The 15,895-nt window shown below is 40.7% G+C and overlaps 1 protein-coding gene across 12 annotated transcripts in view; it reads left to right on the top strand.

Annotated features, from left to right (window-relative positions):
* Upf2 (UPF2 regulator of nonsense mediated mRNA decay) overlaps positions 1-15,895 on the top strand; it is a 122,634-nt gene that overhangs the window by 103,465 nt on the left and 3,274 nt on the right. For 5 of the 12 annotated variants that reach the window (XM_076572766.1, XM_076572767.1, XM_042278123.2 and 2 more), the window contains 3 exons: positions 4,951-5,118; positions 7,893-8,034; positions 9,206-9,326. In XM_076572766.1, coding sequence (XP_076428881.1) covers positions 4,951-5,118; positions 7,893-8,034; positions 9,206-9,326 — 431 coding nt within the window. Of the gene's footprint in view, positions 1-4,950; positions 5,119-7,892; positions 8,035-9,205; positions 9,331-15,895 lie in introns of those variants that run through there. The other 7 variants (XM_076572769.1, XM_076572770.1, XM_042278126.2 and 4 more) reach the window with 3 other exon arrangements.

Here is a 15,895-nt window from a genome sequence, read left to right on the forward strand (position 1 = left end):
GGTATGTAGTGCTGGAGCTCAAACCCAAGACCTTGTGCGTACTAACTGGACACTGAACTGCATCCCTAACCCTCCATATATTAATTATTAAAATACCATAGTAATTTGGAATAATTACATTTTTCTATAATTGGAGAGAAAATCCTTTGGGTTGTTTGCATCTGCTTATTAAATTACTGTCCCTCTTTGGTGATATAACAGTGCTTTTTTTAGAACATGGAATTGGTGAGGAGCAAGTGCTGTGGTAGGTTCAGTAAAGGGAAGAAGTGACAATGTTCAATGTAGATAAATATTGATCAGTCTGTGCTAAAAAGGTAAGAGAAACAGGGAGTGGCTAGGGTAGGCTATAGAGCAAGGTGGTTTCTTGTCCTGTTTTTGGTTTGTTTAAGATATTAAGTCACTGTATGCTGATGAACTGGTTCTTTAAAGAAGAAATACTAGATTTTACTAATGACATAGTTATTGAAGGGTTCAACATATTTCCGTCATCCCTCCCCAAAGTATTAACAAAATAGTTATTATTAAGTTTATAATATCATTATACATATATTAGGTATTAGGCCAATTTGCTTATATATCCAGATGTTCTGGTATATATATTTGGGGGTGGTGATGTTTGGTTAGTTGGGGTTTTGTTTGTTTGTTTGTTTTGTTTTGTCCCCAACATAATATTTTTATTAATTATTTGGGAATTTCATACAGTGTACCTTGAACACTTGCCTTCCATTCCTCCCAGGTCTACCCTCCCACCCCTGTGCTCCTTCCTCCCAAAAAACTAAAAAATTAATTAAAACACCAAGTCCAATTTGTGTTGCCCATATATACTCACTGACACTTGGTCATACTCAGCCCCTTAAAGAAAACTGAGTCCTTTCCCACCCACCTCCATTGTCCCCACCCCCACCAGAGGCCATCAGCTGTGAAGAGCTACACTTTAGCATCTTTATCAAAAATTTTAAGGACTTTCTTCAATAGCTTCTTGTCTGGACTGTTCCTTCCCTTTTTTTGGAGTGGGGAGGTTTTCACAGAAGCCTTCAGTGTTTGTCTGGTTTTTGTTTTGTTTGGGGGTTGTTGTTGTTATTGTTGTTGTTGTTTGAGGCAAAGTCCTGTTCGGAGGCTGAGGCTGACCTCAGACTTATTAGCCCAGGCTGGCCTTAAATTTATGATCTTTCTGCTTCCGCCTCCCAACTGTTTGAATTACATGTACATGCTATGCTACCATAATTAGCCCAAAAGCCCTTAATTTATGAAGTAAAATCTCATGTCATTTTAGAGGCATATCAAGTAAAGCATAGTTAATTATTCTGATCTTCTGAAAGAGAAATAAAATAGTTTGTATAAAGAAGCGTATGGAGTCAGTACCATTTAATAACTATTGAGCAACTACTATGTGACTAAGATTGTACAAGTAGTAAATAAGATAGACACTCTTCCTGTTCTTAGAGAGGATAGATATTTTAAAACTACCAAGTACATTACTTCTAAATTGTGGTAATTGGTAAGGATAGAATATTTTGGTTTATAGAAAAGGAAGATCCTTCTTAGGTGGGATGGTGAAGACAATTTTAATATACAATGGAGCTATTTAAAGGTGGACTGGTGAGATGGCTCAACGGTTAAGAGCACTGGCTACTCTTCCAGAGGATGTATATTGCTGAAGTTATTAAGGCCACTCCATGTAGTTAAAAGGAAAGTTGATTAGTGGCACAACTTACAAATGAAGGGATAGGTAGGTCACAGGGTCTGGGGAAGGTGTATCACAGTCCAGCGGTATTCTTTGGAGCTGTGCTCGGTCAACCTCCACCATCCAGGGTTCAGGAACAGAGAGCGCCATTAGTCTTGGGTCTTCAGGGCCCTCCCTTGGTCCCGCCTTGTAGGCGTGATAGTTACCGAAGCCTCAATGGGGGTTGGAACTTCCAGACCAAAGCTGGAATGGCTACCCACTACAGATATAGGTTCAATTCCAAGCACCCACATGGTTGTCACAACCATCTGTTCACCAGTTTCAGGGGACCCAACACCTCTGCATGTACCAGGCATACAAGTGGTACAGAGTCACATGAATGCAGACATAATATTTACACACATAAAATAAATTTTTTTAGTTACGGGAAGGTAGAGAAAATTTCAGAAGTCTTGAGACAGAAAAGATCTTGCCTTTGAAAACTAAATAGAAGCTTAGTATCAATGAATATAATCTATAGGAAAATGGTGACAAGAACAGAGAACCATGATGGGAACCCTTGGAAGAACAAGTCCTATGTGGAGGTAGTTCTGATGGAGCAAGACTGCAAAAGCTGAAAGCCTGGGTAGAAAGCTATTGGTAATCAATAGGATAACAGATGGTGATCTGTCTAGCACAGTATCAGGAAACAGAGACATCGATTGCTTGACTAGATACAGTCTGTGGGTTCGATCTTTTGCAGCTGTGACAGACAGATGTCTGAAAGAAATAGTTTGAAGGAGGAAGAATTTGTTTTGTATCTTGGTTTCAGTCCTTGATTGACTCCATTACATTTAGGACTATAGCAGTGCAGAAGCATCATGAAGGAAGTGCATGGTGTAGGAAGCTATCATCCCAAGGAAACATAAGGGACCAGGGACAAGATACATTCCTAAGAACATGCCTCCAGTCACTTGCTTCCTGCAGCCAGGCTTGTGTTGGTTAGACCTTTTGTCAGTGTAAGAACCACCTGAGAAAACAACTTATAGGGAAGAAAGATTACTTTTAGCGCCATTTCAGTCCATTTCTGCTTTATGCCTAAGGCATGGTAGTAGGGTGTATGATAAAGACTGTTTACCTCAGAGAGGCCGGGAAGCAGAGACAGGAGGGGTCAGGGTAAAGACTCTTCAGAGGTACTTTCTCCATAATGCATTTCCTCCAACAAGTTCCCACCTCCTAAAATTTCCAATACTTGCCAAAGTGACACTCTTAGATGGGACTACAGAATGAGTTCAAGGCCTCCCTGGGCATCTTAGTGGGTTCAAACATGTCTCAAAAAAATAATAAAAGGGTTGAGGATGTGGCTCAGTGGTAGGATGTACCCAGACATGTTCAAGGCCCTGAACTCAATCTCTGGTGCTACAAATTAATGATATGTGTTTAATATAGGACAATTTGCTTAGTACTGGTTGTTTGGTTATATGTGTATGTTAGCATATGTAAGAGAAAGTCTGGAGGAATATAACCCAGTGGTGATGGTGGTTGCATCTTCGACTGAGGCAGAGAGGTAAGGTAAAGGAATTAGTCTATACACGAATACATTTTTGTATTTAAATATCTTACAAAGAGAATATTAATTTTGTAATCATTAATAATTTAAGAAAAACTTTTCATTTTTTAAGTAAAAGATCTTTATAAATATAATGAATCTGGGACTATATCAGGCCAGTTCTAATAAAGTATAACTTAGAAAACAAAAATCAATAAAACTGTCATTTTGTTTGATTGGCAAGTCTCTTGAATATATGAAGCTTGTATCAAAAGATGATTTAGGTGTTCAAAGAACAATTTTGAGACCTTGAAAGGAATCAGGCCTGCTCCATTCATCAGGATGTAGACAGGAATTGTTAGCATAAATTTAAGATTCCTACTTCGTTAAATACATCATTTCAGGTCCTTGCTTTTACACTTGTTCTTCTGTTTAATTTTTTTTCTCTATTTCCAAAATTGCTATTTTACCATCTGCTTGGAAGAAGTTACACTAAGTCTTTAATATTCTCAAATGTCCCATTTCTGTTCAGTCTTTCATGAAATTCCTGTACCTACCTACTCCCAGTTAGGCACAACTAGTCACCTCTATACAAGCAGTAAGTACCTCTATAATGTATTATAGCTTATGTATATGTCTCATTTAAAAGTTTACAGGCTTTCTGAAGGTACACTAAATAAATCCCCCCACCCCTGCCCTGTGTGTGTGTGTTAGACTGATAGACATTGTGTGTCTTCGTCTGTCACTCTTCACATTATTTTTTGAACCTAGAGATTGGCTTAGACTGTCTGATCAGTGAGCCCCTGGGATCTTCCTGTGTCTTCCTGCCAACTCTGGGACTACAAGTACTACTGTACCCAGCCTTTTATATGGGTGCTAGTGATCCAGACTTAGGTCCTCATGCATGCATGGCATGCACCTTACCTACCGAGCCACCCCCACCCCTTGACTAAATCCTTTCACTCTTACTACCTCCAAGCTTAACACTAAGTAAGCATCAGTGGAGGTTCGTGTAATTAATCACTTGGAAAATTCATTGTAAATTCTAAAATCAGTTGATACTACAACCAAGAAATTAATATGAATTGCTACAGATTTCATTTGTTCTTGAGTGTTTGAGTGCCTGTTGTATGTAAAGTACTGCTGTGGGTGCTGGGGAGAGGGTAATAAGCACTCAGTCTAGTGGCAGAGTCAGACTTCACACACTGAGATTTTCTGGTAATTACAAAAGCAGATGTGTGGCATGAGAGTGAAAGAACAGAATGCATTTGAAGAGCTCAATCGGTGGGACCTGCAGTGCTGTGTGCAGGAGGCTGGTGCAGTGAACAGAAGCCAAAGCACGTGGTTCCTTGGAGGTCAGACGCAAAGGCTTTTTAGGTAGTGAGGAGAAATAGTCCTTGGCTTCATTTGTGTTTCAAAGTCCCTGCATCTTAGGTTGTGTTTTAAGAAACACCGTGTTGGCTAGGAGGTGGTGGTGGCGTATACCTTTAATCCCAGCACTTGGAGGCAGAGGCAGATGGATTTCTGTGAGTTCGGGGCCAGCCTAGTCTACAAAAGTGAGTTCTAGGACAGCCAGGACTGTTACACAGAGAAATGTTGTCTCAAAAAAAAAAAAAAAAAAAAGAGAGAGAGAGAGAGAGAGAGAGAGAAAAAAAGAAATAACCATTGTTTGCAGTTTATGTTTATATTTCTCTGTGTTTCAGAATATTTATATACTTTTTAAATTTCTATCTTGAAGCAGAGAAGTGGTGAATCTGTTAAAGTGCACCAACTTGATGTTGCTATTCCTTTGCATCTCAAAAGCCAGCTGAGGAAAGGGCCCCCACTTGGTGGGGGGGAAGGAGAGACAGAGTCTGCAGACACAATGCCATTTGTCATGTTAACAAGAAAAGGCAATAAACAGCAGGTAAGAAATGTCCACTGTGTAGTTAATTGTTGGTTATCAGGTGTGAGAATTAACTTTGTTTAATAAAATCTAAGTTACTCTTTTCCTACAAAAAGAAATGGAAACTTTTAAAACATTCAGTGGTAGAAATATTGTCCATTATATGTATGGAAATGCATTGATTGACTTTTCCAGAATGGATACGAGTTAATGGAAAGGACATTTAAATCCTAAGTGCATCTATATTCGTAAGAATATATGAATTTCTTATCCTTACGTGGTAACTATATATAAGGAAGCTCAGTGTGGGTAGAGAAGAAGATATTGACTAACATCTCGGGAAAATGCCGAGCTGCCAAACTTCCCCTTGAAATCTGTTCCTGACCCTGTGCCTTCTCTTATAGTCTTACATACTCTCTTTCTTTGCCATATGTTACGTATGGTCCCTCGAAATCATTTCCCTGGCTATTAAGCCATTATTTTAGGGATTCATGTGTTCATTTAGCAGATATTTACTGAGCATCAACTCTGAGCCAGTAAGCATGTATATGTGTCTAGGTCCTAGGACTATAGTGACACACGATGGAATATCTCTCCTCATGGGTCTTATATCCTACTGAGATAATAAGACATGGCATACAAGGATAAAGGCCAGCTCTCAGAACAGCTCCTGGATGCATATGTATTGGTTGTTTTTATGTTTTATCATTTCTGATACCAGGTTCATTTCTAAAGTTGATTAAATCATGTAATAATTAACATTTTTCCATTTTAATGATAAGGAAAATAATGGTATATATTAAAATTAAATACTAGATTTTATGAAATAAGATAGCTACCACAGGTAGAAAAGTCTAATCCTTGGTTTTCATGTTATTCTCGGAGCCATTTGTCTGTTTGTTTTCATCCTAGGCCCTTTGTATAGAGTAAGTTAAGCAAATTCTTCCTCTCTTGGAGCTTTCATTTCTGTTTAGGGAGGTATACAGTAAAGAAATTCAGTGTCAGCTTGGGGTAATGTGAGAGTACTAAAGCAAGGTGGAAAGAGATGTGACAGGAGCGGTGACAAGGAGACTCGGTGATTGTCATCTGTGATGGAAAGAATAGTCTCTTCAGAGTAAGGATACCAGCATAGTGAGGTGGCTCAGCGGTGACAGTCTGAGTTCAGCCCCAGAACTCACCTGAGAAGAGAGAACTGACTCCCGGAAATTATCCTCTGACATACACACTCTCTGTCTGCCTGCCTGCCTGTCTCACACTTAGAGAGACAAATTGAATTTAAAAAAAAAAAAAAAAAAAAGCAATCAAAGTTCTTCCTGGAGATGGAGGCTGAAAGTCCCTAGGCAGAGGATAATGGTAAGCAGGAGTCCCTGAAAGATTAGCAGGGCTAGCTCCTGGTGAATGTCCACAATTTCTTGTTTAGGTAAGGGATCATGGAAGACCTACTTTATACTATTCTTTTGCTAGCTGGTGTATAAAGAGGTCAAAGTTACAAAATAATAGGGCCAGCAAGGACTTCACATAGTGACTAACGTTAAAGTTAACGTGTTAAAATCAAACACTAGCTTCCTCCATCACCCCCACCTTCTCGTCTGTGCAGGTGTGCATGTGTGTGCATGCACAGGTTTCCTTGTGCTTTCAGAAGGCCCACCTCTCTGCTCTCTGTAGACCAGGGTTGTGCTCTCCGTGTTCACTCAGTCTCTAAGGAGGGAAGTGAGAGCCGGTGTTGGTAAGAATCCTAAATTAGGTGTTGTACCCAGATCTTTGCCAAAACTGCCTTTCAGTTACCCAAAGTTGCTAATTTACCACTGTAACCAGGGTTCTCAAATCCCAGAGATTGAACTTTTTTTCCTAGGCCTACTTAGTTTTTGAACTAAACTTTTTTAAAGAAAATTTAGTCATCACATTTTAGGTCTCCCTTATTCTCCTCTATGCTCTTTCTCTGTACTCCCTACCCATGCCTACGGCTTTTCTTGACACAAGAGAAGTAAGTCTGAAAAAGTCATTTAACGTTAACATTTTAAGGCATGTACCATGCACAAAGCCTTTACATGTGGAGGAGGGCACAAAGGGCAGTGTTTAGCAACTAGAATTAGATATTTCTTGGTTCCCATTACTGCATAGCTACTAATGTCTTGACATGTACCTTGGGTCCTGAGTTTTATTAACTAAGAGGAAGCTTAGTATTATCTTTTCTGAAGAAAAGCTATAAAACAATAGTTTTCCTCTTTGTTGCATTCAGGTACACATAAAAATCTGTTGTCATCAGCTTGCACATGCTGTTTAGTTCATATACAACTTGTAGGCTTTGACGGTAAGTCAAGATGTACCTTAAGGCCAGGCATGGTGATACATACCTATAATTCTCAGAGGCAGAAACAGGGTTATTGATTTGAAGGCCAGTTTCAGGAAAATTACTTGAAGAAGCATCATGGTATTTTCTGATCTGAATAAGTGTATTTTGTTCTGATTTTTATTTTCTTATTTGGCTTTTGGGTGTTGGCCTTCTGGTGCCATGGCTTTTGTACAAGTGTGAAATTTGTTACTGTATAAGAATGTTTAATTCTTCACTTCAGTGAAAGATCTCTTTGTGTACTAGATTTCTGTTTAGAAAAATCTTACTGTGGCAGTCACCTGCAGAAAAAATTCTATCAATGAAGTGAGTTGGTGACTAGAACTGAAAGAAAAACAATATCAACAATTAATGTCTACATTTATGTATTTATAAACTAATATATTTAATTCTACTTAACTATTTTATCAGACTATTTGTGATTCCAATGTTATTTTTCCTCCAGTTTAAGATTCTTAATGTGCCCATGTCGTCCCAACTTGCTGCAAATCATTGGAACCAGCAACAAGCAGAACAAGAGGAGAGGATGAGAATGAAAAAGCTCACATTAGATATCAATGAACGACAAGAACAAGAAGATTATCAAGGTATAAAAAATTTATAGGCCAGGAATGGTGGCATAGGCCATAGGCTTACAGTGCCATGACTCTGGAGCTGAGGCAGGAGGATCACCATACATTTGAGGACATCTTAGGCTACATAGTAAGACTCTATCTCAGAAAAAGAAAAAAACCTGTTAATGTAGAGGGGCTGGAAAGATGACTTAGCAGTAAAGAGCACATACTGTTCTTCCAGAGGACCTGAATTTGATTGCTCGAAACTGCTTCTCGAGGCTCATAAACTGCCTGTAACTCCAACTCTAGGGGGACCCACTCTGGTTTTCCTTGGCATTCATGGGCACAAAACTCTCTCTCACACACAGTTAAAATTAATTATTTTTCGAAGGAGGGGCCTTGGTTTTCAAGACAGGGTTTCTCTGTATAGCCCTATCTTGGAACTTGTTCTATAGATTAGGCTTGCCTCGAACTCAGGAGCCACCTGCTTCTGCCTCCTAAGTGCTGGAATTAAAGGCATGTACCATTACTCCCAGCTATAAAAATAAATCTTACCAACAGCTGGGCAGTGGTGGCGCATGCCTTTAATCCCAGCACTCGGAAGGCAGAGACAGGCGGATCTCTGTGAGTTCGAGGCCAGCCTGGTCTGCAAAGTGAGTTCCAGGAAAGGTGCAAAACTACACAGAGAAACCCTGTCTTGAAAAACCAAAAAAAAAAAATCTTACCAGCATAAATAAAAATGTGGAAATTTGGCTATGAAGTTCAATTTGTACCAAGCTGAGGACTTGAGTTGGAATTCTTAGCACCCACATAAAACGCCATGTGTGATGATTAACGTCTGCAACCCCAATGTTGGGGAGGCAGATCCCTGGGGCTTGCTGGCCAAGCCACCTCAAGTAATAGGCAAGGCCCAAGTCCCTGTGAGAAACCCTGTTGAAAAAAACAGGATGGACAGAGTGCCTGAGGAGGAACAACACCCCTAGGTTGTCCTAGAGTATTTGAGATGTAGCTATCAAAATTGTTACTTCCTTAGCTTTTCATGCTTTCAATTCTTCATAATCGTTAACCTATATAATGCTCTTTTTTGAAAGTTGCTACCTACGTACAAACACCAATGTACTTGAACTCCCTGGTGTTTTGTGCATTTGTAGAATTGTATATTTACAAGAGCTAACAGCATTGTTCTCTTTGCTCCTCATCACAGAAATGTTGCAGTCTCTTGCACAACGCCCAGCTCCAGCAAACACCAATCGTGAGCGGCGGCCTCGTTACCAACATCCAAAGGGAGCACCTAATGCAGATCTAATCTTTAAGACTGGTGGGAGGTAAACAGCCTTCACTTGCCTCTTCCTCACAAGAGTTTTTGTTCATGTTTTTGTGAACAAATTGAGAGTTTAGCATTAGACTCAATACAGTTAATTTTACTGAAGCCTGTTACATCACTGCTAAACATGCAAAAATAGCTTAAAAGGCAATGAGAAATATTAGTTTCTTGCCTATTCCATAAAGTGTATGTTGTAGTATTTTTTTGTTTTTTTCTGGATCTCGCTCTGTAGACCAGGCTGGCCTGAAACTCACAGAGATCTTCCTGCCTCTGCCTCCCAAGTGCTGGGACTAAAGGCGTGCGCCACCACTGCCTGGCCTATCTGTCCCTTTTGTAATGTCATCAGAAACCAGAACTGTAGAATGTTTTTATTTTGATATTTACCATAATACTGACATTTCCATTTGATAGGCTAACTTCTCAGGTGTTCTTGTCAATATCCAAGACTTTCTCAACTCAAATAATGTCTTTTTATCATTTTTATATGTTGGGTTGTCAAAAAGTATAAGAAATCAGTTTCCATACTCTCAAGGTTGGAGTCCATACCCTCAAGGCTGGGAAAATGAACCTACAAATACTTGAAAGTTAATTCTGCCCTAGCTATTTTTGGTTTGAGGTTTTTTTGTTTTGTTTTGTTTTTTGGTGGGGTGAGGGTATGTGGGTGTTCAAGACAGAGTATCTCTGTGTAGCTCTTGATACCCTGAAGCTCACTGTAGACTGGGTTTGCCTTGAACTCATATCTGCCTGCCTCTGCCTCCCAAGTGCTAGGATCAAAGTTGTATACCACAACGCTCAGCTTAGTCATTTATTTAAAACCAAACAAAAATTAAAAGACTTAATACCAAGTATTTCCTAGGAAGTGGGAAACAGATAAGAAATGGGGAAACAGGTACCTAACTATATAAGTGCATATATAAACACACTTTTTAAAATAACTTCACATGCATTGCAATTTAGCATGCATGTATATCTGTGTGAGGGTTTCAGATTTCCTGGAACTGGAGTTACACTTGTGAACTGCCATGTGGGTACTGGGAATTGAACCCGGGTCCTCTGGAAAAGCAGTCAGTGCTCTTAACCACTGGGCCATCTCTCCAGCCCTGTTTATGCCTTTCTTAGTCTGTTGATGGTGTTGCGTAGTTGTCTTTCCAAAATTCTTTAACATTGTTTGGTTTCCCTTTGCATTTCCCATTGAAAGAGGTAGCCTTGTTTGTTCTTCCTTTCCTCAAAGTAAGGCTATAACTTAGCATTGCGGGTTCACTGAAGCTTCACTGGGAACCTTTCCTGCCTCTTGGGTATTGTCTTAGTCACCCTCACAGTATAAGCTTTGTTTTTTTTTGTTTTGGAGATTTAAAAAAGTAAAAAAAATTAATTTTATGAGTGTTGTGCCTGCATGTACGTCTGTACACCACATATGTCCCTGGTACATGAGGAGGTCAGAAGACACTGGATTCCCTGGACCTGGAGTTCGGGATGGTTGTGAGCCACCATGTGGGTGCTGGGAATGAAATCAGAGTCCTCTGCAAAAGCAACAAGTCCTCCAAACTGCTGAGCCACTCTCCAGCCCCCCTCCCCTTTTATTTACTTATTTTGAGATAGTGTCCTACTATGTAGCTCTGGTGGCCTGGAACTTACTATGTAAACCAAGCTGGCTTTGAACTCAGATCTGCCTGCCTCTTCTTCCTGAATACTGGATTAAAGTACTGCCCCTTTTTTCCTTATGTACCCATCCCTTGGTTTCTGTAACTGCTGGCATCTGCTTTTTTCCTTCTCTCCGTAACTATGAGCATGGATTGACAGTAAATGTCCTTGTTCCTTGGACTGAGCCTTCTCCTTGCCATCTATACTCTGGAAACGGTTCATCCCTGCTGTGGTCCATTTGCAATCCAGAACTCTTACACCCAAACCTTGAACTTGAGCTTCTGACTGCTCAACTGTATATTTGTGCCCTGGCCCAATCCCTTCTCCCACAGTATTCTCCAACTTAGTTAACAGCCAACCCCATTTGTCTACACTGAAAAGGAGGTTTGGGGTTTTGCTCATCCCTTTCCTTCAATTCCCTTGTCTACATAATAAATTCATTTGTGTTCTTCTACTAAGTAACTACTAAGTAATGTTTTCTACCTGAGTGCCAAGATTTAGATCAAGAGCCCAATTGGAGTACTGCAACATTGCTCTTTTAGCTAAGATCAAGTGTAGATTGCTATTGTAGCCCCTCTAACTTTGTAGTCTGTTTCAACCCTCCCAAGTCATTCTCTTCACTATTCTGAGATGCAGTCTGCCATATGACTTAGTGACCCCTTCTACTTAAAGCCCATCAGTGGTCCCTCATGCTGAGCTTATAGTATGACCTCTGAATTACACAACTTGGTTAACATTTCTTGTTGTTCTTTCTCATATACTCAGCCAAGCTGGCCTCTTGGTTAACTGTATTCCTTTCTCCCTCTCTCTAAGCCATATCCTGTTTCTCCCCAACCATGGTAGTAGCTCTGTTCCTCTTTTAGGGCCTGCCTTGATATTCTCAGGACTGACCTAAGTAAATAAAGATATGCTGCCATAACACTGTGTTCTACAGAGCAATGCCTACTTAATTACCTTTAGCTTGTCTCCTCCATTCCCCTCAGGAGAATGCTGTAGGGGTAAGGACTGTGCTTTGTCTTTGCTTGTATCTCCTATGTGGCACTTACCTGCTGGCATCTAACTGAAGAAATAGGAGTTGAGTAGATAAAGGGACTTTTTACAGTCTACGTTTAATCACTTAATTTTCTTCAAGTCTCCTCCAAGCTCATTCCTTGTACTCTTTATTTGTGAGAGTCATAACTCTTCAGCTAACTTCTTTAGCCTATTTTATCTAAAACACAACTTAAAAAAAAAAAAAAAAGAAAAGAAAATCCTAACTTATTCATTTCCTTAGTTAGGTTTTCTGTTGCTGTGATGAAACACCACTACCAAAAAGCAAGTTGGGGAGGAAAGGGTTTATTCAGCTAAGACTTGCCAAATTACTGTTCATCACTGAAGTCAGGACAGGACTCAAACAGGATAGGATCCTGGAGGCAGGAGCTGATGCAGAGGCCATGGAGGGGATGCTACTCACTGGCTTGCTCCCCATGGCTTGCTCAGCCTGCTTTCTTATAGAACCCAGGACCACCAGCCCAGGGATGGCACCACTCCCCCATTGATCATTAAATGAGAAAATGCTTTATAGCTGGATCTCATGAAGACATTTCTTCAACTGAGGCTCCTTCCTCTCTGATGACTCTAGCTTGTGTCAAGTTGACACACAAAACCAGCCAGCACAACTGACCCCTTGTGACTTGACACACAAACACATCGCTATTAAGCCACAGCCCTTCCTTTCTTATTCATCCCCAAGATGTCACATTAAAAACCTAAATAACTAAAAGTCCCACAATCTTTACAAATTCAAACACATTAAAATTTCAGTCTCTTTAAAATATCCAGTCTCTCTGAAAATCCAAAATCTCTTAAAAGTTCAAAGTCTTTCAGCTGTGGGCTCCTGTAAAAACCAAAATTAAATTCTTTCTTTCTTTTCTTCCTTTCTTCCTTTCTTTCTTTTCTTCCTTCCTTTCTTTCTTTCTTTCTTTCTTTCTTTCTTTCTTTCTTTTCTTTCTTTCTTTTCTTTTTTCTTTCTTTCTTTCTTTTCTTTTTTCTTTCTTTCCTTTCTTTCTTTCCTTTCTTTCTTTCCTTTCTTTCCTTTCTTTCTTTCCTTTCTTAGATTTATTTATTTATTATGTATATAATATTCTGTCTGCATGTGTCCCTGCAGGCCAGAAGAGGGCACCAGATCTCATTACGGGTGGTTGTGAGCCACCATATGGTTGCTGGTAATTGAACTCAGGACCTCTGGAAGAGCAGTCAGTGCTCTTGACCATTGAGCCATCTCTCCAGCCCATACTTTCTTTCTTAAAGAGGGAAGAAGCAGGGCACAGTCACAGTCAAACCAAAGCAAAACCAAACTCAAACTGTGTCAATGACACAATGTCCAATGTCTGGGATCCACTCGCACTCTTCTGGACTCCTCCAAGGGGCTTGGGTCACTTCTTGTACCCTGCCCTTGCAGGACACACAGCTAAGACTCTGGCTGGCTCCATGCCACTGCTGCTGCTGTCCTTGGTGGTTGTCTCATGGTATTGGCATCTCCAAACTGCTGGGGTCCTCTGCTGCAACAGGGTTGCACTTTTCACCAATAACCTCTTATAAGCTCTCTTCAGGATGCCAAACCTCAGCTGCTCTTCGTGACCCCTTCAGTCCTGGGCCTTGAGTGCTACTGAGGCTGTAGCTTCAATAATGGCCAGGTTTCTTACAATGCCAAACCTCAGCTGCTCTCCATGACTCCTTCATGCCTTCAAAACCAGTACCACCTGGGTGACTCTTACCCTACTAAGTTCTGCTGCCACCTCAAGATACAACCTTGGCTGCCTTTGGAACACAGCTTCTGTGTGCTGACTCTCAGGAAACACTTGAAGATTTCACCTTAGTGAAGCTGGTCTCTTCTTAATCACTACTAAATTCTCACCTCCAGCTGACAAGCATCAAGTATCCAGCAAAGCAAAGGTTTTGCTTTAGTAGTTCTGGTATCTTGTTAATCATAGCTGACTCTTCAGCCCAGCTAACCAGAACCATAGAATCTTAAATCAAAATAGCAGATAGCCCTGATAGAGTCTTTAAACTTCTCTCTGAAATTTCACAAGCCAGGCTTCCATCTTCTGCACTGCTCTCAACATTATCTTCCAAGCTCCTACAGCTAATCCCACTGAGCTTTCAACACTCAATGGCTTCTCCAGTCCAAATTCTAAATCCTTCCACATCCTCCCAAAAACATGGTCGGGTCTGTCACAGCAATACCCCACTACGCTGGTAGCAGCGTCTTAGTGTTTCTGTTGCTACAAACCGTGACCAAAAAGCAAGTTGGGGAAGAAAGGGTTTATTTGGCTTACACTTCCATATTGCTGTTCATCAGAAAAGGAAGTCAGGACAGGAACTCAAGCAGGACAAAAACCTGAAGATAGAAGCTGAAGCAGAGGCCATGGAAAGGTGCTGCTTACTAGCTTGCTCAGCCTGCTTTCTTATAGAACACAGACCAGCCCAGGGATGGCACCTCCCACAATGGGCTGGGCCCTCCCTCATCAGTCATTAATTAAGAAATGCCATAGAGCCCCATTTATGGAGACATTTTCTCAATTGAGATTCTCTCCTTTCAGATACCTCTAGCTTCTGTATCAAGTTGACATAAAACTAGCCAACATATCCATCATCTTTAAGAATGGCCCTCTGGCTGGACGGTGGTGGCGCACGCCTTTAATCCCAGCACTCGGGAGGCAGAGTCAGGCGGATCTCTGTGAGTTCGAGGCCAGCCTGGGCTACCAAGTGAGTTCCAGGAAAGGTGCAAAGCTACACAAGAGAAACCCTGTCTCGAAAAACCAAAAAAAAAAAAAAAGAATGGCCCTCTGAACCTGTCATGGTGGCACATGCTTGTCCTAGTACTTGGCCAGGCAGAAACAGGTTATTTCTTTGAGTTCAAGGCTTGCTCGATCATAGCAAGTTCCAGGCCAGCCAGGGGTATATAAAACCCTGTCTCTAAAGGGACAGGGTGCGGGTGGCATGTGGTGGGAGAGTACTTGGCTCAGTGGTTCGGAGTACTTAGTACTCTTTCTGAGGACTTGAGTTTGGTTGTGGCAGCTTACAACCATCTGTATGTAACTCCAGTTCCAGGGGATCTGACACCTTCCTCTAATCTCCATGAGATCAGGCATGCACATGGTACATATATGTACATACACACAGGCAAAACATTCACATAAATCTTTTTAAAAGCCCTTTGAAAGTATAATGAACAATTTAAAGATGTAGGTGTGCTGGGCAGTGGTGGCACATGCCATTAATCCCAGCACTCCAGAGGCAGAGGTAGGCGGATCTCTGTGAGTACAAGACCAGCCTGGTCTACATAATAAGTTTCAGAACAGCTAGGTCTACCCTGTCTTGAAAAACCAAAAAGAAAAAAAGAAAAAAAAAAAACAGGAAAGAAAAAGATATAGGTGTGAATGAACATTGTAAAAGAGAAGGCAAGTGTGTAAACAAGAGGTGTTGAGCTTTTTGGAGTACCAAGTGGTCTCTGGTTTTCAATTTTAAATTCTAAGTGAAGGGGGGCTGGAGAGATGGCTCAGAGGTTAAGAGCACTGACTGCTCTTCAGAAGTCATGAGTTCAATTCTCAGCAACCACATGGTGGCTCACAACCATCTGTAACGAGATCTGGCGTACAGGCAAACTTGCAGAAAGAACACTGTTTATATAATAAAATAAATTTTTTAAAAAAAATTCTAAGTGAAGAGGAGAGAACATCAGGATGGAATCTTCTGGTGGTTTGGGTCCTATTTATTTTCTTTGGTTTTCACTTCAGGATAGCATTGGTAAAAGAATGTGGCACCAACAGGTGTCTTAGGTGCGCTGTAGTAAGGGGCTTCTGTGTGAAGGAACCTTGAGTCTACATGATAAACACCTGAGAAACTGCCTCCAAATAGATTCTTAAGTTGATGGATTGTTTTTAAAGT

The sequence above is a fragment of the Peromyscus maniculatus genome, chromosome 5, assembly GCF_049852395.1.
Source record: "Peromyscus maniculatus bairdii isolate BWxNUB_F1_BW_parent chromosome 5, HU_Pman_BW_mat_3.1, whole genome shotgun sequence".
NCBI lineage: Eukaryota > Metazoa > Chordata > Mammalia > Rodentia > Cricetidae > Peromyscus > Peromyscus maniculatus.